The sequence below is a fragment of the Bos indicus x Bos taurus genome, chromosome 24 (assembly GCF_003369695.1).
Source record: "Bos indicus x Bos taurus breed Angus x Brahman F1 hybrid chromosome 24, Bos_hybrid_MaternalHap_v2.0, whole genome shotgun sequence".
Classification (NCBI taxonomy): domain Eukaryota; kingdom Metazoa; phylum Chordata; class Mammalia; order Artiodactyla; family Bovidae; genus Bos; species Bos indicus x Bos taurus.
In genome coordinates, this window is record NC_040099.1 from 4,164,358 (window position 1) to 4,187,190 (window position 22,833).

At 47.5% G+C, this 22,833-nt stretch overlaps 1 protein-coding gene across 3 annotated transcripts in view; it reads right to left on the bottom strand.

Annotated features, from left to right (window-relative positions):
* Nucleotides 1–645: 645 nt before the first annotated feature.
* Nucleotides 646–22,833, bottom strand: part of CNDP1 (carnosine dipeptidase 1) — a 29,331-nt gene continuing 7,143 nt past the window's right edge. For 2 of the 3 annotated variants that reach the window (XM_027526100.1, XM_027526102.1), the window contains exons 5-12: nt 22,113–22,201; nt 17,977–18,177; nt 16,701–16,785; nt 12,404–12,564; nt 10,998–11,162; nt 8,887–9,028; nt 2,150–2,297; nt 646–1,965 (exon numbers count right to left, since the gene is read on the bottom strand). In XM_027526100.1, coding sequence (XP_027381901.1) covers nt 1,890–1,965; nt 2,150–2,297; nt 8,887–9,028; nt 10,998–11,162; nt 12,404–12,564; nt 16,701–16,785; nt 17,977–18,177; nt 22,113–22,201 — 1,067 coding nt within the window. In that variant the 3' untranslated portion in view covers nt 646–1,889. The remainder of the gene's footprint in view (nt 1,966–2,149; nt 2,298–8,886; nt 9,029–10,997; nt 11,163–12,403; nt 12,565–16,700; nt 16,786–17,976; nt 18,178–22,112; nt 22,202–22,833) is intronic. The other variant, XM_027526101.1, reaches the window with a different exon arrangement.

The window sequence follows — 22,833 nt, forward strand, 5'->3', positions numbered from 1 at the left end:
CTCCAGGCAAGAGTACTGGAGTGGGTTGCCATTTCCTTCTCCAATGCATGAAAGTGAAAAGTGAAAGTGAAGTCGCTCAGTTGTATCCGACTCATAGCGACCCCATGGACTGCAGCCTACCAGGCTCCTCCATCCATGGGATTTTCCAGGCAGGAGTACTGGAGTGGGGTGCCATTGCCTTCTCCAAAATGAGGGGCAGAAGTTTTAAAACTGACATTTCAAGAACCCATGAAGCAGTGAGATGTGTTATGCTTATTTTTTATTTAGAATTATAAGAGAAACATTTTTTAATAAACCCTTAAATCCTTCTCAATGTGATTTAAATAATGAATTTATAAAGATTAAATCGGCTTGTTTACATATGCTTGACTGTAGAAAAATTGCAATTTTTTTGTTTGTTTACACCATCAAATCCAATCAAGCCAAACAAGATGGTTAACTGAAATGATTAATGATTAATGCATTGGCTGATGGATTTAAATTTAGACTGTGTTACTGATGTCAGGGTTGATTAGTTCTCTATCTAAAACTGATGCTATTAAGAGCTTTGAGCAATTTAGATGTAGTCATTGAGTAAAGTTCCAGCTGGGTGAGAAAAATCCTATCAGGATGAATTCTGCGGTGGCAAATTCACATGTGCACAGATGCTGAAGAGAAGGCAGGCCTTTATTGGAGGGGCAGGAAGGAAGATCGGGATGCAAGAGGGGCAGCAAGCTGGCATCAGGTAAAGAGGCTCAGAATTTCAAACACACTCGTCTTCACCCAAGGAATCCCAGGGGGCATGATCCCACTGATCATTTCCATCTCAGCAGTTTTGAAGAAGGAAAAGGGGAACGAGGTTAAGGTGGTACCATGCTGTAGTTGAGCTTCCCAGATGGCGCTATGGTAAAGAACCTCCTGCCAGTGTAGGAGGCATAAGATACGTGGGTTTGATTCCTGGGTCTGGAAGATCCCCTGGAGGAGGAAATGGCAATCACTCCAGTATTCTTAGGTCACCTCTCCCTGCTCTAGGGGAAGGTAGCGTGGTGTGTTATTTACAACCCACCTGAGACTCTCTTATTTTTTGGCTTCCCTGGTGGCTCAGCTGGTAAAGAATCTGCCTGCAATTTGGGAGACCTGGATTCGAGCGCTGGGTTGGGAAGATCCCCTGGAGAGGGAACGGCTACCCACTCCAGTATCCTGACCTGGAGAATTCTGTGGACTATACAGTCCATGGGGTCAAAAAGAGTCAGACATGACTGAGTAACTCACTTTCACCAGTATTCTTGCCTGGGAAAATCACATGGATGAGGAGCCTGGTGGGCTACAGTCCATGGGGTAGCAAGGAGTTGGACACAACTGAAGCAGCTTAGCACATGAACACGTTTTAGTAACTCCTCTCACGGGGAACCCACAGGAGAATCATAGTAGTCAATGCAGGAGACCAACACATTTATCAACAAGAGAAAGACGTATGGTAAGAGCAAGGGTGACATAGGATGGACAGTCGGTGGGTGGAATGATTGTGTCTCTTGAGCACTTAGCGGCCCGGAACACAAACCGGGACTACACCAATGGAACTGCAAGCAGAGAACGTAGTCAGAGGCTTGTCTTCGCCCTGAAGGGCACCGCAAGCCCAAGCCAGAGAGGGCTGCAGCAGGGCGTGGGAAAGCAACTTGTCCAAGGTGGCTGTGACTTCAGAAAGGCGTGCAGCAGCGACATTAAACCATGTCCACCGTCTGTGCCTCAGAGATACTTTATTACTGGTCCAAAAGTCCAGGGACACTCTAAAACGGGAGGGGAAACATTATTTTCAAGAGCAAAACTCTCTGGATATGTAGATTCTGTTCTTGCCCAGGGTCATGTGAGAGGGGAATCTCTTAGCAATTAAGACCGACACTGGAAGGTTCCTACCATGATGAATGCAGCTTTGCCATCTCTAGGAAAAAGGCAGCAAATAATTTGGATCCCTCTATGTAGTTCCACCTAACAAAAGAAATAAGAGACACTGTTACTCCTGCTCAAATGACAGAGGAAAAGGGGTCTATAATTTAAACAGGAAGCCTTGATGATGCACATTTGAACCAGAGGATGCAGCCTGTCTGGGGTCAGCAGTGTGGAGACCCCCGGCTTGTGCAGGGAGCCACCAGCACCCACGGGGTCCACTCACCTGTTGATCTTCTCATTCTGAGAGTGCTCTCCGTCATCCACAGCGCCCAGCGGCAGCATTATCACACTCTTCTGGGTGGTGTCCTGAAGGATCTTGGCGATGGGTATGGTTGACCCATCCCGGATCATATCTGGCTCTGTCCCAAACACTGAAATGCAGGACAGGCAGGCATTGAATAAAACAATGGCGAGACCACCCCAAGTAATCTTCTCGAATGTACTGCTTACTTTGTCTTTCCTTAAAAAAAAAAAAAAAATCATTAAAAATTTGATATTTGGGATAAAAAGCTTCTTGATTCCACATAATGTACATTCTAAAATCATCAAAAGAGTCAAGAAGAAAACCACAGTTGTCTTCCTTACAGTTATGTACTTAAAATATATATATATTTTAGGGGCTTCCCCGGGGGCTCAGTGGTAAAGACAATCCGCCTGCCAATGCAGGAAACACACGTTCAGTGCCTGGTACAGGAAGATCCCACGTGCCACAGAGCAACTAGGCCCGGAGACCACAACTACCGAGCCTCTGCTTTAGACCCCGCTCACCTGGAGCTCATTCTCCACCATGGGAGAAGCTGCCACAGTGCACAGCCCTCCCACCGCAACTAGAGGGTAGTCCTAGCAGCAACAAACACCCAGCACAGCCCAAAATAAATAAGTGTTGAAAAAAATTTTAATGTATTTTAAATGGTTTTTATTTTGAACTAATTTTATACTTACAGAGAAGTTGCAAAAATTAGTACCTAGTTCCCATATATCCTTTACTTTTCCTAACATTAACATACAACCACTGTGTATTTATCAACAATAGGAAATTAACATTGGGGTAACATTGTTATTAATAGCTAGACTCAGGCCGGAAGGGAATTATACCACGTTTCCCCTTTTTTTGTTCCAGGTTGAGCCCAGACTCCCACAATGCATTTTGTCATCACTTTTGAGTCCCCTCTGGCTTGTGACAGATTTGTTCCTCTCTGAACCGGACCCTCTTGTACAGTGCTGATCGGTTGCTGTATAAAATGTCCTCCTGATTAACTTTGTCTGATGCTTTCTCATGATCGGAAAAAGTCATGTATTTTTAGCAGGAGTACCATGAGATTGTGTACCCACTTTTATTGTTGCTACATGAATTAACTATTGGGAAAGTGGGACTTCTTTTGTTTTTATTTTTATTTGTAATCAACATATAAATAAATAGCTGTACTTAACTATTACCTGAATATCTCAGTGTTTGTGTACTCAACTTTCAAGGTACTCCAGATCAGATCAGATCAGATCAGTCCCTCAGTCGTGTCCGACTCTTTGCAACCCCATGAATCGCAGCACGCCAGGCCTCCCTGTCCATCACCAACTCCCGGAGTTCACTCAGACTCACGTCCATCGAGTCAGTGATGCCATCCAGCCATCTCATCCTCTGTCGTCCCCTTCTCCTCTTGCCCCCAATCCCTCCCAGCATCAGGGTCTTTTCCAATAAGTCAACTCTTTGCATGAGGTGGCCAAAGTACTGGAGTTTCAGCTTCAGCATCATTCCTTCCAAAGAAATCCCAGGGCTGATCTCCTTCAGAATGGACTGGTTGGATCTCCTTGCAGTCCAAGGGACTCTCAAGAGTCTTCTCCAACACCACAGTTCAAAAGCATCAATTCTTCGGCGCTCAGCCTTCTTCACAGTCCAATTCTCACATCCATACATGACCACAGGAAAAACCACAGCCTTGACTAGACAGACCTTTGTTGGCAAAGTAATGTCTCTGCTTTTGAATATGCTATCTAGGTTGGTCATAACTTTCCTTCCAAGAGGTAAGCGTCTTTTAATTTCATGGCTGCAGTCACCATCTGCAGTGATTTTGGAGCCCAGAAAAATAAAGTCTGACACTGTTTGCACTGTTTCCCCATCTATTTCCCATGAAGTGATGGGACCAGATGCCATGATCTTCTTTTTCTGAATGTTGAGCTTTAAGCCCACTTTTTCACTCTCTTCTTTCACTTTCATCAGGAGGCTTTTTAGATCCTCTTCACTTTCTGCCATAAGGGTGGTGTCATCTGCACATCTGAGGTTATTGATATTTCTCCCGGCAATCTTGATTCCAGCTTGTGCTTCTTCCAGTCCAGCATTTCTCATGATGTACTCTGCATATAAGTTATATAAACAGGGTGACAATATACAGCCTTGACGTACTCCTTTTCCTATTTAGAACCAGTCTGTTGTTCCATGTCCAGTTCTAACTGTTGCTTCCTGACCTGCATACAAATTTCTCAAGAGGCAGATCAGGTGGTCTGGTATTCCCATCTCTTTCAGAATTTTCCACAGTTTATTGTGATCCACACAGTCAAAGGCTTTAGCATGGTCAATAAAGCAGAAATAGATGTTTTTCTGGAACTCTCTTGCTTTTTCCATGATCCAGTGGATGTTGGTAATTTGATCTCTGGTTCCTCTGCCTTTTCTAAAACCAGCTTGCACATCAGGAAGTTCACAGTTCACATATTGCTGAAGCCTGGCTTGGAGAATTTTGAGCATTACTTTACTAGCGTGTGAGATGAGTGCAATTGTGTGGTAGTTTGAGCATTCTTTGGCATTGCCTTTCTTTGGGATTGGAATGAAAACGGACCTTTTCCAGTTCTGTGGCCACTGCTGAGTTTTCCAAATGTGCTGGCATATTGAGTGCAGCACTTTCACAGCATCATCTTGCAGGATTTGGAATAGCTCAACTGGAATTCCATCACCTTCACTAGCTTTGTTCGTGGTGATGCTTTCTAAGGCCCACTTGACTTCACATTCCAGGATGTCTGGCTCTAGGTCAATGATCACACCATCATGATTATCTGGGTCTTGAAGCTCTTTTTTGTACAGTTCTTCTGTGTATTCTTGCCATCTCTTCTTAATATCTTCTGCTTCTGTTAGGTCCATACCATTTCTGTCCTTTATCGAGCCCATTTTTGCATGAAATGTTCCTTTGGTATCTCTGATTTTCTTGAAGAGACCTCTGGTCTTTCCCATTCTGTTGTTTTCCTCTATTTCTTTGCATTAATCACTGAGGAAGGCTTTCTTATCTCTTCTTGCTATTCTTTGGAACTCTGCATTCAGATGCTTATATCTTTCCTTTTCTCCTTTGCTTTTCACTTCTCTTCTTTTCACAGCTATTTGTAAGGCCTCCCCAGACAGCCATTTTGCTTTTTTGCATTTCTTTTCCATGGGGATGGTCTTGATCCCTGTCTCCTGTACAATGTCACAAACCTCAGTCCATAGTTCATTAGGCACTCTATCTATCAGATCTAGTCCCTTAAATCTATTTCTCACTTCCACTGTATAATCATAAGGGATTTGATTTAGGTCATACCTGAATGGTCTAGTGGTTTTCCCTACTTTCTTCAATTTAAGTCTGAATTTGGCAATAAGGAGTTCATGGTCTGAGCCACAGTCAGAGCTCCTGGTCTTGTTTTTGCTGACTGTATAGAGCTTCTCCATCTTTGGCTGCAAAGAATATAATCAATCTGATTTTGGTGTTGACCATCTGGTGATGTCCATGTGTAGAGTCTTCTCTTGTGTTGTTGGAAGAGGGTGTTTGCTATGACCAGTGCATTTTCTTGGCAAAACTCTATTAGTCTTTGCCCTGCTTCATTCCGTACTCCAAGGCCAAATTTGCCTGTTACTCAAGGTGTTTCCTGACTTCCTACCTTTGTATTCCAGTCCCTTATAATGAAAAGGACATCTTTTTTGGGTGTTAGTTCTAAAAGGTCTTGTAGGTCTTCATAGAACCGTTCAACTTCAGCTTCTTCAGCATTACTGGTTGGGGCATAGACTTGGATTACTGTGATATTGAATGGTTTGCCTTGGAAACAAACAGAGATCATTCTGTCGTTTTTGAGATTGCATCCAAGTACTGCATTTCGGACTCTTTGGTTGACCATGATGGCTATTCCATTTCTTTTGAGGGATTCCTGCCCGCAGTAGTAGATATAATGGTCATCTGAGTTAAATTCACCTATTCCAGTCCATTTTAGTTTGCTGATTCCTAGAATGTCAACATTCACTCTTGCCATCTCCTGCCTGACCACTTCCAATTTGCCTTGATTCATGGACCTGACATTCCAGGTTCCTATGCAATATTGCTCTTTACAGCATTGGACCTTGCTTCTATCACCAGTCACATCCACAGCTGGGTATTCTTTTTGCTTTGGCTCCATCCCTTCATTCTTTCTGGAATCATTTCTCCACTGATCTCCAGTAGCATATTGGGCACCTACTGACCTGGGGAGTTTCTCTTTCAGTATCCTATCATTTTGCCTTTTCATACTGTTCATGGGGTTCTCAAGGCAAGAATACTGAAGCGGTTTGCCATTCCCTTCTCCAGTGGACCACATTCTGTCAGATCTCTCCACCATGACCTGCCCATCTTGGGTTGCCCCACGGGCATGGCTTAGTTTCATTGAGTTAGACAAGGCTGTGTGACCGGCGCGCTAAAGCACAGGCGGCTGCAACCGGCATGCTAAGCACGGCTGAGAAGAGCCACCCCACATCCAAGGTCAGGGGCAGAAGCCAGGTGGACCCCATGCCCGAAGGGTGGCCGCCAAGAGGAGTTACCCCACGTCCGAGGTCAAGGGCAGTGGCTGAGAGGAGATACCCAGCCTCCGAGGTCAGGGGCGGCGACGAGAGAAGTTACCCTGCATCTGAGGTCAAGGGCGGCGGCAGGGAGGAGCTAGCCCATGCCCCCACGCCTGAGGCCAGGGGTGGTGGCCGGGAGGACCAACCCCATGTCCAAGGAGCCGTGGCTGTGCAGGCGCAGGAGGGCCTAGAGGAGCTATCCCACGTTGAAGGTCAGGAAGGGCGGCAGTGAGGAGATACCCCTCATCCAAGGTAAGGAGCAATGGCTGCGCTTTGCTGGAGCAGCCATGAAGAGATACGCCACGCCCAAGGTAAAAGAAACCCAAGTAAGACGGTAGGTGTTGCAAGGTACTCCAGGAAGTGGTATTAATGGATATCCTAAGGTCTAGAAAGAGATGAGTTCAGACCTTCCAGGCTAGAGGACAAGTTGCTGGTGACAGAGCAGAAATGAAAAACAAAGCAAAACCACAGAAAAGAATCTGCCCCAGGACTTCCTTATCCACAGAGCAAGGTGTGAAGGTGAATAAAGACAGTGGACGTTGTTAGCAGAATGGTCCAGAACATAGACGGGCCCTAAGTTGCCTAAGCTTCCCTGCAAGAGTAGGTCAGGCCTTGACATTTCAATCACACGCCTCTCTTCAGTGGCAGTTCCTTTATCTTCCTAACCCTTCCTCCGTTTTTCTTCACTCGGCAGCGGGGACGATTATGTAGCTCTCAGTTTTGGACTCGTCCTGTGATGGTTAATGTCTGTGTCCCTGGACTGACCATCCTGGTAGAGAGTGAGGGCACCAAGGAGGTCTGGACCCCAAGTTCCATCTCGCCATCATGAGGGGCATGCCCCAAGGCCCCTCTGTGTATAAACAAGTGTCAGCGTCTTCCCATCGCACATTTGGACAGACCCCCAAGGCCGCCCTGCCTTTAGGAGAGCCCCGAATTTTGTAATTGTTGGCAGTGTCCCATTCCTGTTGAAAAAAGGCTGGCTATTCCTTCTCCCCCAGCAGCCAGGGCCCAGACACGTGTCCCCTGCTCACTACTCACAGGATCCTGTGAATATGAAAGTCAAAAGAGGTGCCACGGAGGAAATTACAAATAAAGCTACTCCGTATTTCTGGAGAAGGACTGCTGGTTTTAGATACAGATGGGCTGGAATTGAGCTTCTCATGTGTTTTGTGATTTTGTACAAGGAGCTCATATCCAGGAAGCTGCTTCAGTGGAAGCTCATGTTCCTGCCTTGGGCCTGTTTGCTCCAGCCAGGCAGTCCAGCTAGGGCTTTGGAAGAACAAGACCATACATGGTGGGAATTAGAGATCCAAACCCATGCCAAGATGAGTCCATGGGTAAACATTCTCATGGGGGGACCCTGTGTTCACCCAAAACCCAAGCAAGGAGGGTCAAGCTTACACACATACACATCCCTCCAGGATGAGCCTGGCTCCTGGAGAACGCCCTGCCTTATGTAGAGGGTCTAGTTTTCTGCTTCCTGATGCCCTAAGACCATTAATACCCAAAGCGCCTTGTGACCAGGAAGAGCAAATTCCTGGGCAGCCTGGTGTCAGCTTGCTCATTCCACTAAATCTTAGCTGCTTCATGTTTAATCCCAGAGGATTTCCTTTACTTTCATGCAGCTTCAGCTGTGCCTTTAAAAGGATGTTTTTAAATATTAGTCATCATTTCCTGGGTCAGGAAGATCTCTTGGAGAAGGAAATGGCAACCCACTCCAGTATTCTTGCCTGGAAAATCCCATGGACAGAGGAGCCTGGTGGGCTGTAGTCCATGGGGTCCCAAACAGTCAGACATGACTGAGCGGCTATTTCCACACTCCCATCATTTCCATGAGCACTGGAGGTTTTCACGTCCATCATTTTCCCCAAAATTCAAGTCTCCTAGTGAGCTTAAATGCTGGCTTTTCCACTAATAGCTGGGTGCCCTTCAGCAAATTACTTTGTCTCTTCGGGCCTTATTTGTAAAATGGGAAAGATGATAGGGAAGACTCACGAGACAGAGCATTGTGCATGCTAATACAGCCCATAGAAAAAGGACGATGACACTGAGGCTTTAATCTCACCTGCCTTATCCACTGCTCCACTAGGCACCACCCCCCACGGTAAACTGGCAACTCAAAATATCTTAAGCCCAACCTGTTTTGATGGCTCTTTTTGCTGCAAGATACTGATGGTCGCTGATATTTGCGATCCACGGGTGCAGTCCCAGTGCCATGGAAACAGTCATCTGGTTGGAGCTGTTTCTTTTGGAGAATATGTATTCAAGATGCTGCTTCACCTGAAAGGTAACATTTTCAGGTGTAAGAGAAACCTTCAAGTAATTCTCTCATACTATGAATGCACAGTCATCTCTCATCAGGAAACGAATTAAACCTCAGCCCAACAAATTTGAGTATTTTGCGCTTTGCCTGAGGTCTTCTGGAGGGCCGGCCTGGAGTGAGCAGGCTCTCCAGGATTGGGGGGTAAGCGGGGGGCTTCATCCAATGAAAGCAACACTGGGTCTCACTCCCCTTCCTCCCCTAGACTCTCCAAGTCCAGCCCCGCCCCAACCTATCCTCAGCACGATGTCTGTTAGCATCTGATTATTTGGAATTTTGTTAGTTATGAAACATAATGCAAGTATAACTTCATCTGATGACTGATTGCCCTCTTTGGACTTATCAGTACCTTCATGACTATTTGGGGAACACATTACTTTGCCAACAAAATTCCATCTAGTCAAGGCTATGGTTTTTCCAGTAGTCATATATGAATGTGAGAGTTGGACTGTGAAGAAAGCTGAGTGCCAAAGAATTGATGCTTTTGAACTGTGGTGTTGGAGAAGACTCTTGAGAGTCGCTTGGACTGCAAGGAGATCCAACCAGTCCATTCTAAAGGAGATCAGTCCTGGGTGTTCTTCGGAAAGAACAATGCTAAAGCTGAACTCCAGTACTTTGGCCACCTCATGTGAAGAGTTGACTCATTGGAAGACTCTGATGCTGGGAGGGATTGGGGGCAGGAGGAGAAGGGAACGACAGAGGATGAGATGGATGGATGGCATCACTGACTCAATGGACGTGGGTGTGGGTGAACTCCGGGAGTCGGTAATGGACAGGGAGGCCTGGCGCGCTACAATTCATGGGGTCACAAAGAGTCTGACATGACTGAGCGACTGAACTGAACTGAGCTGATACATTTAGAAATTTCCCAGAAGTGAGAGCAGTTCTGAGCTAAGCTGTGAAGAAGCCTTGTCATCAGTGTCCTTCTCTTCCCTCGGCTCTGTTAGCTGCTACTAGGGAAATCCTCCGAGAGTAACTTCAGACTCTGAAATAGTCCTTCCAGGGAACTCCCAGGGGTCCAGGGGTTGGGACTCGAAGCTCTCACTGCTGAGCGCCTGGGTTCAACCTCTGGTCAGGGAACTGAGATCCCACATGCCATGTGACACGGCAAAAACAAAACAGAACAAAAAAACCCTTCCACTCTTGGCTTCAGCAGATGTCAGTGGACACCTGTCCCGTGGCAGGAACCGTTCTGGGTGCTGGGTCAGCACCCAGCTGGTCACAGCTGTGAGCAAAAGCAGGATGGCCCTGCCCTCCTGGAATCTATATGTTGTAGAAAGAGGGACAGGAAGTCCAAAAACAGAGGGAGGCGGGGAGAAGGGAAGAGGGAGGAGGGGAGGGAGGAGAGGAGGGAGGAGGGAAGGGGGGACGGAGGGAGTGTGTGGATGCAATCAACAATAAAAGGGACATGACATGGGGACAGAAAGGGATGGGATGAGGTGTTTGCTGAGCGCATTTATTCAGAGTCTACTTTCCATTAAACTTGAGCGAACTGACACTTGGTGGATAATTCAGACACTGAACTCTGCCAGATAGCGTTGTCATTAAAATGGCTGCGTTCAGAGAGTGGATTTCAGACAACGCGGACAAACTGATGACCGCGGCTGCAGATTTTTCCGGCTCAATCCAGCCACAGGCAGTTAGCTGCTCCATCTGGATGGAAAACCAATCTTGCCTTCATGTCTACCATTTAATCTTAAAATTTCCCATCACTCCAACTACAAATGGTCGCTTATCTGACTAATGTAATTGCATATAATTGAGCAGAGAGATTTTCACCAAACAAAAATTTCTATCAGTTTCTTGACATTTGTTCCAGTCCCTTTTCTATTGGAAAAAAGAATGATACTTCAGTGCTAACAACTGAACTGCCCCCTACACTGTGGTGCACGGCACTCGGACGAAGCACAGAACTAGGCACGCGGTTACCTGGGTCTCCACCACAGACATATCCATGTGAGGGACTAGACGGATGGAGAATTTTCCTATGACTCGGCCAGGAATGACTGTTTTGGCTCCAGGCTCATGAAACGCACCCTCGATCCCATGGATAGAAAGAGATGGGTACCTCCATAGGTGCATTAGAAGTTCCTCCTATGAGATAAAATTATTTATTACAGAGAAAAATGTTTCATTAAAACCCGGTTGAGTGGTATCCTTGTGTCACCAGTTTCTGTACGTCTGTGACACCGCTCACGACAAGCTAATTATCACCTCCTTACTGAGACGGGTCTGGACGAAGGTACAGGTGGAGTTCCCCAAGGACCCGAGACCTGCCCGAGCCGCTTCTGCCGACCACAGCCCCTCATCGCGCCAGCTCTGAAGTTTGCAGTTAAAACTGGGATTCAATTATAAATTTCTGTCCCCAGGCATTCCAGTGATCACTTGTGTGCTAAATGCATTTTGTTTTCCAGAAGCCATCAAAGAAATCTGCAGACGTTTAAGCCGGTGGCCCCCAGAGAGCCAGTCTGAGCGAACAGATACACTTCATGATAATAAACTCCCCACTTCTGTTCAGGGTCCCTCCCTTCCCTGGAGGTTCCTCCCCAGGAACCAGCCAGAGTGACCCATCACTGGAGGGGCGAGGGGCGAGCGGGTTTTTGTTTCTTAAAAGGAGGAGGAGAAGCAGAAGGGAAAACAAAGAAAACTAAATTGGCCAGTGTGTGCGTGCTGTCACTCAGTCGTGTCCCACTCTGTGACCCTACAGCTACTCTGTCTGTGGGATTCTCCAGGCAAGAGTACTGGAGTGCATTGCCATGCCCTCCTCCAGGGGATCTTCCCAATCCAGGGATAGAACCTATGTCTCTTATCTCTCCTGCGCTGGCAGGCAGGTTCTTTACCACTAGCACCACCTTGGAAGCCCAGATTTGCCAGTAGCCAATGCTTTTGGCTCTGGGCTTATTTACTACACTGAGGCAGTGATGGAGAATTTTTAGATTAAACCCTAAAGCTCTAGTTTTGTCTTTTTTTTAATAAATTTTAAAAAAAGAACAATTAGGGATCTTGGAACTGAAATAATCTCAGCCTATCTCAACCTCTAAATAGACAGGAGGCTCAACTCACTGGCTGAGGCTGGCATGGGGTTGAGTCTCATAAACCGATTGGAAACACACGGCTGTGAGTCAGGCCACCCAATGCCCATGCCGGACGGACCCCAGGAAAAGGGCTGGCTGATCTTGACCCTGGGACAGGACCCTGAAAGGGAAACCTGCCCTCATGAGCGCATGCTCCCGGCTCTGAGATGTGCAGAACAGCAGTGCACGGCAAACCAAGCACTGGGAAAGCATGGGTTCTCAGCATTCCTCTTTCAGATTACCTGTCGAGGCGTGACCTACCTTGGTGTCAAACAGGAACTTCTTAACCTGGCTGCTGTTCCGGTACTCCTCCATGTCCAGGTCGATGGCCTCGTATACCCTCTTCTCCTCTTCTGTAACAGGAGCCACATGCCCATAGATCCCAGGGACCAGGATGCGGCCAGACGCGTCCACCAGGCTGCCTATGAGAGACACACAGGGGTGGAGGCAGGGGGCAGTTGCAGGTGTGCGGGGTCCTAGCCCTGGAGAGGAGCCTTAGGATGGACATGATCATTTCTGGCCTGTTAATCTGCTTCACCAAAGCCCCATAGCTCATAAGGTAAAAACTGTAATGCAGGTACCATTAAAGAACAAATATTCATTATAAAGAAGAAATTAAAGACCATATTTTATAATATACATTCATTATAAACAAATACAACCGTAACTGCTCTTCAGGGATGTACTTGTAGATGCTGTGTGCTTATCTGCCCCCCTAGGGTCCTGAGTTATGAATTCCCCTCATTTGGCCCAATAAGGAGTATCATATATCAAATAAATGATGCAAACTCATTAGTAAAATTCAAGTCAAAAATAAATTGGGCACCGACAGACTAGGATTGGCTGTAACTGATTTACAATCCGCCTCTGTCACCCCTTGTTCCTTGGAAGAAAAGCTATGACCAACCTAGGCAGCATATTAAAAAGCAGAGACATTACTTTGCCCACAAAGGTCCATCTAGTTAAAAGCTATGGTTTTTCCAGCGGTCATGTATGGGTGTGAGAGTTGGACAAAAAAGAACCTGAGCACCGAAGAATTGATGCTTTTGAACTGTGGTGTTGGAGAAGACTCTTGAGGGTCCCTTGGACTGCAAGGAGATCCAACCAGTCCATCCTAAAGGAGATCAGTCCTGAATATTCATTGGAAGGACTGATGCTGAAGCTGAAACTCCAATGCTTTGGCCACCTGATGAGAAGAACTGACTCATTGGAAAAGACCCTGATGCTAGGAAAGATTGAAGGTGGGAGGAGAAGGGGACGACAAAGGATGAGATGGTTGGATGACATCACCGACTCAATGGACATGAGTTTGAATAAGCTCCAGGAGTTGGTGAGGGACAGGGAAGCCTGGCGTGCTGCAGTCCATGGGGTCACCAAGAGTCGAACACAACTGAGCGACTGAACTGAACTGAACTTCTGTCACCTCAATGAAAACAACACAAAACTTTTAAAAGCCCCACCAGTGACACAGTCACTGAGTCTTCAGCATCACTGAACCTAAACTTCCGCCGCCTGGCTCATCTTTGAGGACAGAGATGAACAGCAGACAGAGCTGCTGGCAACCCAGCCGGAAAGACACAGGTAGGGAACCAGCGGTGGGACCACCTGGGCCAGCCTGTGGGGCCAGCTGAGGGGGGTGGTGCAGTCAGTGGTGAGAACGGACACGTGTGTCTGAAACACCAAGGGCAGCAGAGGCCAGGATGCCCAGGGTCCGGGTCACGGTGCCCATTTATCTGGTGTGGCCAGACCTCACCCTTGAGTGGGGCAGGGGTGATTCAAACCGACATCTGAGACCCGAGGCTGCGATCTGAGCAGCTCACCACTTCCTCCAGCAGAAATGCCCCGGGGGCCAGTCCTGTAAATCTGTTTTCTCAGGATGGAAGTGGCCTTCCCCATGCCGGCTAGGGGGAGTGAGTATCTGATTTGTTTCAAAAACAAAGTGAAAACATGTGCTTTTCATCCTGTTCACGACTCTGGTGGGACTTTTCCTAGTAGACACTATGCCCTGGCAGGGCTGAATGGAATTCCGTGTCTGGGTGAAACCACAGTCTACCAGGATGCGGTGAGGCAACAGTGCCTGGGGCGGGTGGAGGGGAACTCTAAATGCACTCCCAAAGATGTAGGGATGCCACGCATTCTGTGCCGGGAGGCAGTGGAGGATGGGTCTGGTAAAACAGAGATTATTTTATCTCCCCCTACCCTGCAAAACAAAAATATTAAGTTGTATGCTATCTGAATTCTTCTGGAAACAATTTAAACACTTTAAAGAAAAATGGCTCGCTGTTTTCTGTCTGAAGCCATCAAGCATGGAAAATACTGTCCAAGAGTTATATTGCAGGAAAACTAGAAGGCCTTGAAAAATAGGTGATAGATAAATATGCAGACAGAAGAGACAGCACAGACAATAGGTGGATCTCACTGTTTCACTGGGTAATGAAGGAGCAGGATGCAGTAGAATAAAGTGACACTGAAGACCGGGGGCGACCGCCCAGCAGGGCTGCCGGAGGGCTGGTGGTTCCCTGGCGGAGGCCCCAGGCCACCAGGATGTAAGCGTGCAGGGCGGAGGCAGCGCCGTGTGAAGATGCGAAAAGGAGGGGTCTTTGCTAATGGATCCCCCAGAGGGTGCATGCATGCTAGGTGGCTTCAGTCCTGTCCAGCTCTTTGTGACCCCGTGGACTTGTAGCCCTCCGGGCTCCTCTGTCCATGGGACTCTCCAGGCAAGAATACTGGAATGCTTTCTGGCAATTTGCCCAAAGGAGGTTGTTGTGAAATTTGCACAAAGTCAATCTTTATCCAGGTAAGAAGGATCCAGATGTTGTGGAGTCTGAAGCTTGTCTAACCTGAGAACCTCACTTTAAAAAAAGAAGCAAATTATGACTTGAATTGATGCTTTTGAACTGTGATGTTGGAGAAGACTCTTGAGAGTCCCTTGGACTGAAAGGAGATCAAACCAGTCAATCCTAAAGGAAATCAACCCTGAATATTTGCTGGAAGGACTGATGCTGAAGTTGAAGCTCCAATACTTTTGCTACCTGATGCGAAAAACTGACTCATTTGAAAAGACCCTGATCCTGGGAAAGATTGAAGGTCAAGGTAGAAGGGGACAACAGAGAATGAGATGGTTGGATGGCATTACTGACTCAAGGGACATGAGTTTGAGCAAACTCTGGGAGATAGTGAAGGACTGGGAAGCCTGGCATGCTGCAGCCCATGGGGTCACAAACAGTTGGACATGACTGAGCGACTGAACAACGACAACAAGTTATTACAGCACATGCAGAGTCCCTGCCAGGACTGTGCAAGCCGCCCTACAGATGTAGCTTCCTTCAGCTCCACGATCCACCTGACTGCTGGGCTGTCCAGGTGTAGGTGAGAGCTACAGGTGAGTCAGGTGGGTGAGCTGGCTCCCTGGACACAGACACATTCACACACATACACAATTACATTCACCTGCATCCACCAGGCCCACCACCGGAGAAGTTAGGGAGGACGGGTGGGGGGCAGCGAGCAGACTTGTTAGGGGAAACACCGACTGAAATCGCCCACCCTGGCCAGGCACCATAGTAACCATCTGCACGAGTTGTTTTACGACAGGAGGTGCTGGTAAGGAATGCGGAATTAGCAAGCCACCACCAACCAGAAGAATTACAGGAAAGGTCAAAAGGAGATGCCACTCATCCTACCAACCCCCCAGGATCCTCCTCGCTGGCATCCACCTTGGCTGAGTGATGCCTGTGCCACCAGGAAGGACCTTGAGTCAGACTGATTGGCCAGAGACCACCGGGAAACTAATCCCATCACCATAAAACCCAGCACGGCGAGCCACATGGCAGAGCAGTCCTCCTGGGCCCCTCACCCTGCCGCTGTCCACCCGGGCCCTTCCCAGTGAAGGCTGCTGCTTTGTCAGCAGGTGTGTCTCCTCAGACAATTCATTCCAAGTGTTAGACAAGAGCCACTCTTGGGCCCTGGAAGGGCTCCCCAACGCTGCAACAGCCTCACTGGTGTCCCTGAGCCACATGGGGTCCTGGGGACCTGCAGGACAGAAGCCGAGAGGTGTGGGCAGACTGGGCACCGGCTCTGGATGCCTTTTCAGAAGGGTCTGTCCACCGCTGTCCCCGGGGACAGCCAGATGTGTTGTGACACCCAGTAAATGAAAAGGGGGTAGATTGAGAGAGGGTTTCAATCCATGGAAATAAATAACACGGACTTAATAAGCCTCAAGAGTTTTAGGTTTTCCTCCGAAAGTGAAAGTTGATCAGTCATGTCCGACTCTTTGCTACCCCATGGACTACACAGTCCATTAAATTCTTCAGGCCAGAATACTGAAGTGGGTAGTCTTTCCCTTCTCCAGAGGATCTTCCCAACCCAGGGATCAAACCCAGGTCTCCTGCGTTGCAGGCGGATTCTTTACCAGCTGAGCCATCAGGGAAGCCCTAGGTTTTCCTTTGCTCCACCCTTCTTATTCAGGGCTGGTCTGAAACTGAGCAGGAGAGGGCCGAGTCCAACAGAACCACGTTAGCAGATTCCTTGAGGTTTAAAAAGTGAAAGAGGACGTTACCAAGAAGAGCGACCAGATCTGCCATGGGTTCGTTGAGGATCCCACCAAAGGTCCCCGAGTGGAAATCTTGATCCCGGCATTTCACCTGCAAGACAGGCAAAGGGAAAGCAGCTGCTCCCTCCACGGCTGCTCAACGACAGCCCTCCCCTGGCGCCAGACCCGCCCAGGCGGCCCTCAGGACTCAGGTGGGTCAGCTGACACCCCCGCCGTGTTTCTCTCTCACGACGGGGGGCTTCATGCCCCACTGGCTCCCCTGAAACTGGTGTCGGCCCCCAGCCTCGCCTCCAGCAGTGCTGGGTCGCAGGCCACCAGCACCCCGGCCCACGGCAAAGTTCACGGAGCTGTCTCCCTCTGGTTTCACCCCGTCTCTTACTCAGCCCTCCTTCCAGAGAAATTCTCCAAGAAACTTCCTTCTGCGTGTTTTCTCTTGCCTGCAGGACAGGTCTCCTTGTCTCTTCTAATAATTGCTTTCCCGTCTGCTCACCCCAATGTGAGCCTGGAGCCTCCTTCCTCTGCACGTGGATTGAGACCCAAAGGGCTCCTTCACGGGCTCCACGGGCTCAGCGCTCATCCCTCGAGGTCTGACCTTAGACCCACCCACAAGACCTAAGGCTTCTGTCTCTCTGGTACTCAAAACTTAAGAGTGCTCCCAGCTGCTGAACTGGAGGAGGTCTGGAAGGGAATATCTTCTACAGACACCTTCCACAGCTGCCATTTCCAGGAGGGCTGTGGACCTGTGACTCCATCCCCTTCACATGACTTGGCCTTCTGCTGTGCACACAGTGTCCAGCCAGCTCCCAATTTCTAATGAGTTTGGGTTTTTGTTGTTGTTGTTGTTTTTTATCGTTTTCAGCTCCTTCCCTCTCAGCCTTCCTGCCCGGCTGGCCCTGCCCTGCCCTGCCATCTCATGGCACTGCCAGATGAATCCTTCACTTACTTAAGCCCTCTGCCTCCTCAGGCAGCAATACTAACAAAGCACTTGGGTTCGTAGTGCTCCTCTGGGACCCCTTATCCCTCCTTCTGCTCTTATCCCTCCTTCTGGCCTCAGCATCTCTCCTGCATCCCCCTGGCCACAAACCCCTCTGCCTCTTCACTCCAGAAACATGCACAAAGCACATGCATTCACTACTGGGGGGCTTCATGGACTCCCCCAATCCCAAGACCCCATGATCCCCCCACACCGGGTCAAGCACCCAGGTCAGCGTCTGCTCTGTCCTCCCACCAGGATCCCAGTGTGGACACCCCCACCTCCCTCACGGCCACGGTCGGCAGGTACCTCCACGGTGAAGTAGCTGTTCCCCCGCGTCCCGTAGATGAGCGCCGGCTTCCTCCGGCTAATCCACAGGTTGTCCGATATCACAATGCAGTCCACACTCGAGAAGAACCCAGACTTTTCTTTCCGGACAAGTTCCTCCAGGGCTAGAGACCCAGACTCCTCCATCCCTTCGATGAGGAATTTGATGTTCACCGGGAGGTCCTGCATTAACGATGGGGCAAATCATGCTGCAGGAAAGAGTGGACCCCTTGCCCTTCACCTTTTGAAAACCCAGGATGTGTTTGGGTGTAACATAAATACACTGAACTGTTATACACATTCCCACAAGCCTGTTTACAATGAAGCAGTTTTAACTCAGGTTGTGAGCGAGCCAAGGTAATGGCAAATGAGGCAGGAAACTCGTGTTGGTGACCACGGATCTGGGTAGGGCGTTTCTAAAAAGGCCATGTCCACAACACAGGGTTCCGCTCAGCCCTGCAGAGGGGCCCTACCCTTCCTCTCCCCAAGAGGACTTTTTCCAGAAAGGTTACTCCATTCCAAGTCTCTTTTCTGTCCTCATAATTCTGAGCATGATAAATGAGAGCTCTTTCCTTTGAAAGGCTGTCTAATGTTTAAGCCTCGGGATAATTTTTATTTCAAGTATCTGTTATTTTTCAGCTATGAGCTCAATCTGCTGTTTAACTTATTCAAAGGCTTTGATCTCACAGCAAAATGGAACTTGAGGTTTTCTCTAGTTAATATTAGGGCGCCTTTAAAATTTTTACAATGTGCCTTTCCCCCATTTGGTTTTGATCTTTTTGCATCTTTATAATGTATAGCTTCATATCTTTGAGAGGCCCGTGGAGAGGAGAGGTCAATGACTTTTCCTGGAACACGAGGTGAAATGGGGGTGGTAGGGGTAGAAAAGTGATTCAATGCAGATGAGGCAGCACAAACATACTAATTAGTTCTAATGAGTGAGACTGACTCGCCCCAGATGAACAAAGGCAGGATGAGTGGGGGATTATGCATGAGAAAGTAAGTGACCTTGGGTCACTCAGTTGGTTAAGGGGATTTGGGGATAAAGATTCGCTCAGTGCATTCCCTGAATATATTTCTAGGTGTCAGGAAGTCAAGCTAAAGTTCTGAAATTTTAATATTTGAAAGCTCTTTATTAACATTTAACTAGAAAACAATTGCTAAAGAGCAGTTGAAAAGCCTTGGAATTTTCTGGCAAAATGTGATTAATAAAATACAAGCCAGTAGCTATTAAGTGTCAGAGAAGGATGTGAGACCAGCAGCCAGGGCTCTCTGCTCTGTCCCTTGACACCCACGGGACCGGGGACTAGCCATGTAACCTCTCGAGTGACAGCCGCTTCTCTATGTGAGGCAGGTATTAATATTCGCCCTGCCTCTTGGTAAAATGAGCCAGAGAGGTTATGTACATGTAAGTGCGCTGAACAAGACGGGAAGGGGATGGGAGGGAACCAGGAAGCAAGAAGCCAGTGCTCATAAAGGGCCTGGTATCTGCAGGTACTAGAGAAACTTTATACATGTAACTTCACTTAATACACTCAACAAGCCTGGAGGTAGAAATGATCAATCTTAGATCACAGATGAGGAAAGTGAAGCTTGGAGAGATGAACTGATTTGTCTAAGGGCCATGAGGACTTCATACGTTTTGTTTGTGATTATGTAAGTTTCAGAACTGAAATTTAAAAACCAAAGTAGCTTTTTACCTTCATACAGGCAGGGTGAATGGAGGATTATATATTATGTATGCAGTGCTTCCCAGGTGGCACTAGTGGTAAAGAACACTCCTGCCAATGCAGGAGACATAAAAGACTTGGGTTCAATCCCTGGGTCAGGAAGATGCCCTGGAGGAGGGCATAGCAACCCACTTCAGTATTCTTGCCTGGAGAATCCCATGGACAGAGGAGCCTGGAGGGGTACAGTCCCAAGAGTCAGACACGACTGAAGTAACTTAGCACACATGCATAGAAACTTATATTGTTTTCCTCTTCTTAAAGAAGAACAGAAAAAGAGAGGAGGAAACTGGTGAGCAAGGAAGTAAAGATAAAGAGACTAAGAAAGTAGAGAGAGAATTGAAGAGAGAGAAAGAAACCAAGGGCTTATTTAGAGGAGTGCATGAACAACAGGTCAACAGGGCCCGGCCAGAAAAATGTCCTGATTCATTAAGCCTGTCTTCCTCAGTGAGATAAAGCAGTCAAGTGGAGAGCACTTAAACCTTCTCTTCTGCTTCTTCTCATGAGAGAGAGTCTCTGGCATCTGATGAAATCACTTCCAGCAAAAAACAGAAGCAAAGCCAGGGCCTGCTCAATGGACAGGATTTGGGAGAAGCAGCATCAAGGATCTCAGCCTCAGGCATGACTGGGCTGCACTTGCCTTGTGTTTCTCTTGTAGACACAGTGCCCAGAGATGGATCCCCCCACCCCAGTACCCCCCAGATAGGACAGCCCACCATCGCCATAGCCATTGTCATCACCATCACCATCATCTCCATCCTCATCAGCACCATCACCATCATCTCCATCACCATCACTGCCATCATCATCATCTCCATCACTGTCACCATCACCATCAGCACCATCATCATCATCTCCATCACCATCACTATCATCATTACTGTCGTCATCAACATCACCATCATCTCCATCACTATCACCACCATACCATCATCTCCATCACTATCACCACCATATCATCATCTTCATCACCATCACCACCCAACCATCATCTCCTTCACCATCACCATCATTACTGTCATCATCAACATCACCATCATCTCCATCACCATCACCATCATCATTACTGTCGTCATCAACATCACCATCATCTCCATCACCATCACCACCATCACCATCATCTCCTTCACCATCACCATCATTACTGTCATCATCAACATCACCATCATCTCCATCATCATCTCCATCACCATCACCATCATCATTACTGTCGTCATCAACATCACCATCATCTCCATCACCATCACCACCATCACCATCATCTCCTTCACCATCACCATCATTACTGTCATCATCAACATCACCATCATCTCCATCACCATCACCATCATCATTACTGTCGTCATCAACATCACCATCATCTCCATCACCATCACCACCATCACCATCATCTCCTTCACCATCACCATCATTACTGTCATCATCAACATCACCATCATCTCCATCACCATCACCATCATCATTACTGTCGTCATCAACATCACCATCATCTCCATCACCATCACCACCATCACCATCATCTCCTTCACCATCACCATCATTACTGTCATCATCAACATCACCATCATCTTCATCACCATCACCACCATCACCATCATCTCCATCACCATCACCACCATCACCATCATCTCCTTCACCATCACCATCATTACTGTCGTCATCAACATCACCATCATCTCCATCACCATCACCACCATCACCATCATCTCCATCACCATCACCATCATCATTACTGTCGTCATCAACATCACCATCATTTCCATCACTATCACCACCATCACCATCACCATCATCTCCATCCTCATCAGCACCATCACCATCACCATCAGCACCATCAACATCACCATCATCTCCATCACCACCATCATCTCTATCACCATCACCACTGTCACCATCATCTCCATCAGCATCACCACCATCACCATCATCTCCATCACCATCACCATCATTACTGTCGTCATCAACATCACCATAATCTCCATCACTATCACCACCATCACCATCATCTCCATCCTCATCAGCACCATCACCATCACCATCATCAACATCATCATTACTGTCATCACCACCATCACCATCATCTCCATCACCATCACCACCGTCACCATCATCTCCATCACCATCATCATTACTGTTGTCATCAACATCACCATCATCTCCATCACCATCACCACCATCACCATGATTACTGTCGTCATCAACATCACCATCATCTCCATCACCACCATCTCCATCATCATTACTGTCGTCACCACCATCACCATCATCTCCATCACTATCTCCATCAGCATCATCATCACTGTCATCATCACATCACTGTCATCTCCATCATCACCACCATCACCGTCACTGTCGTCACCATCCTCACTCCCAAGTTCAGCCAGCACCTACCTCGTCCAGGGCCTTGAACGCGCTCACCGCGTTGATCCATGCTAAAACTGGTCCTTTGTTGTCTGTTGTTCCTCGGCCATAAAGTTTTCCTTTAAAAGCGGGGGAAGAATTTTCAGAAAAGCACAGATGCCTCTGCCAGGTTGAGTGAATCAAAAACAAAAGTAGATTTGCAGATAATTGTTTGAATCGGGTTCTCTCTTTTTCTAGGCAGCAGTTTTGATCTGAACTCACAAAGTATTATTTCTTATATACAAATAGTATGCTAGTCAACAAACGTAAGCTAATTGAAAATATACAGAGCCCTTTGGCCTTAATAGTAGTTAGCTATTTTTATCCAAATTCACTGAAAAAGACCCAAGGATTTGTTGCAAAATATCAGGTAACACAGCGTTTTACTCTGAGATTTTACAATTACCAGGGGAAAGAAAAAGGGTGCACAGGTGTCTCCATTAATCTTTCTTCTTGTTGTCTTTATAAAGCATAATTACATTTGATGCTTTTAAAAAAGAAAATATGTGAAACCCAAGAACTCCCATCCTGGGGACTTAATTCACCTAGGGGCACAAAAGCTCATAGTTCCTTTCACAAATGAAAGAAAATCAGCTTCATTGAACCAACTGGCAAACCGTGAGTGCTGCATTCTGTCCATCCTCACAACCACAGGTAAAACCTGGCACCTGAGGCAGAGCTGCATCTCAAACCCTTAAGCTCTGGGAGCGAT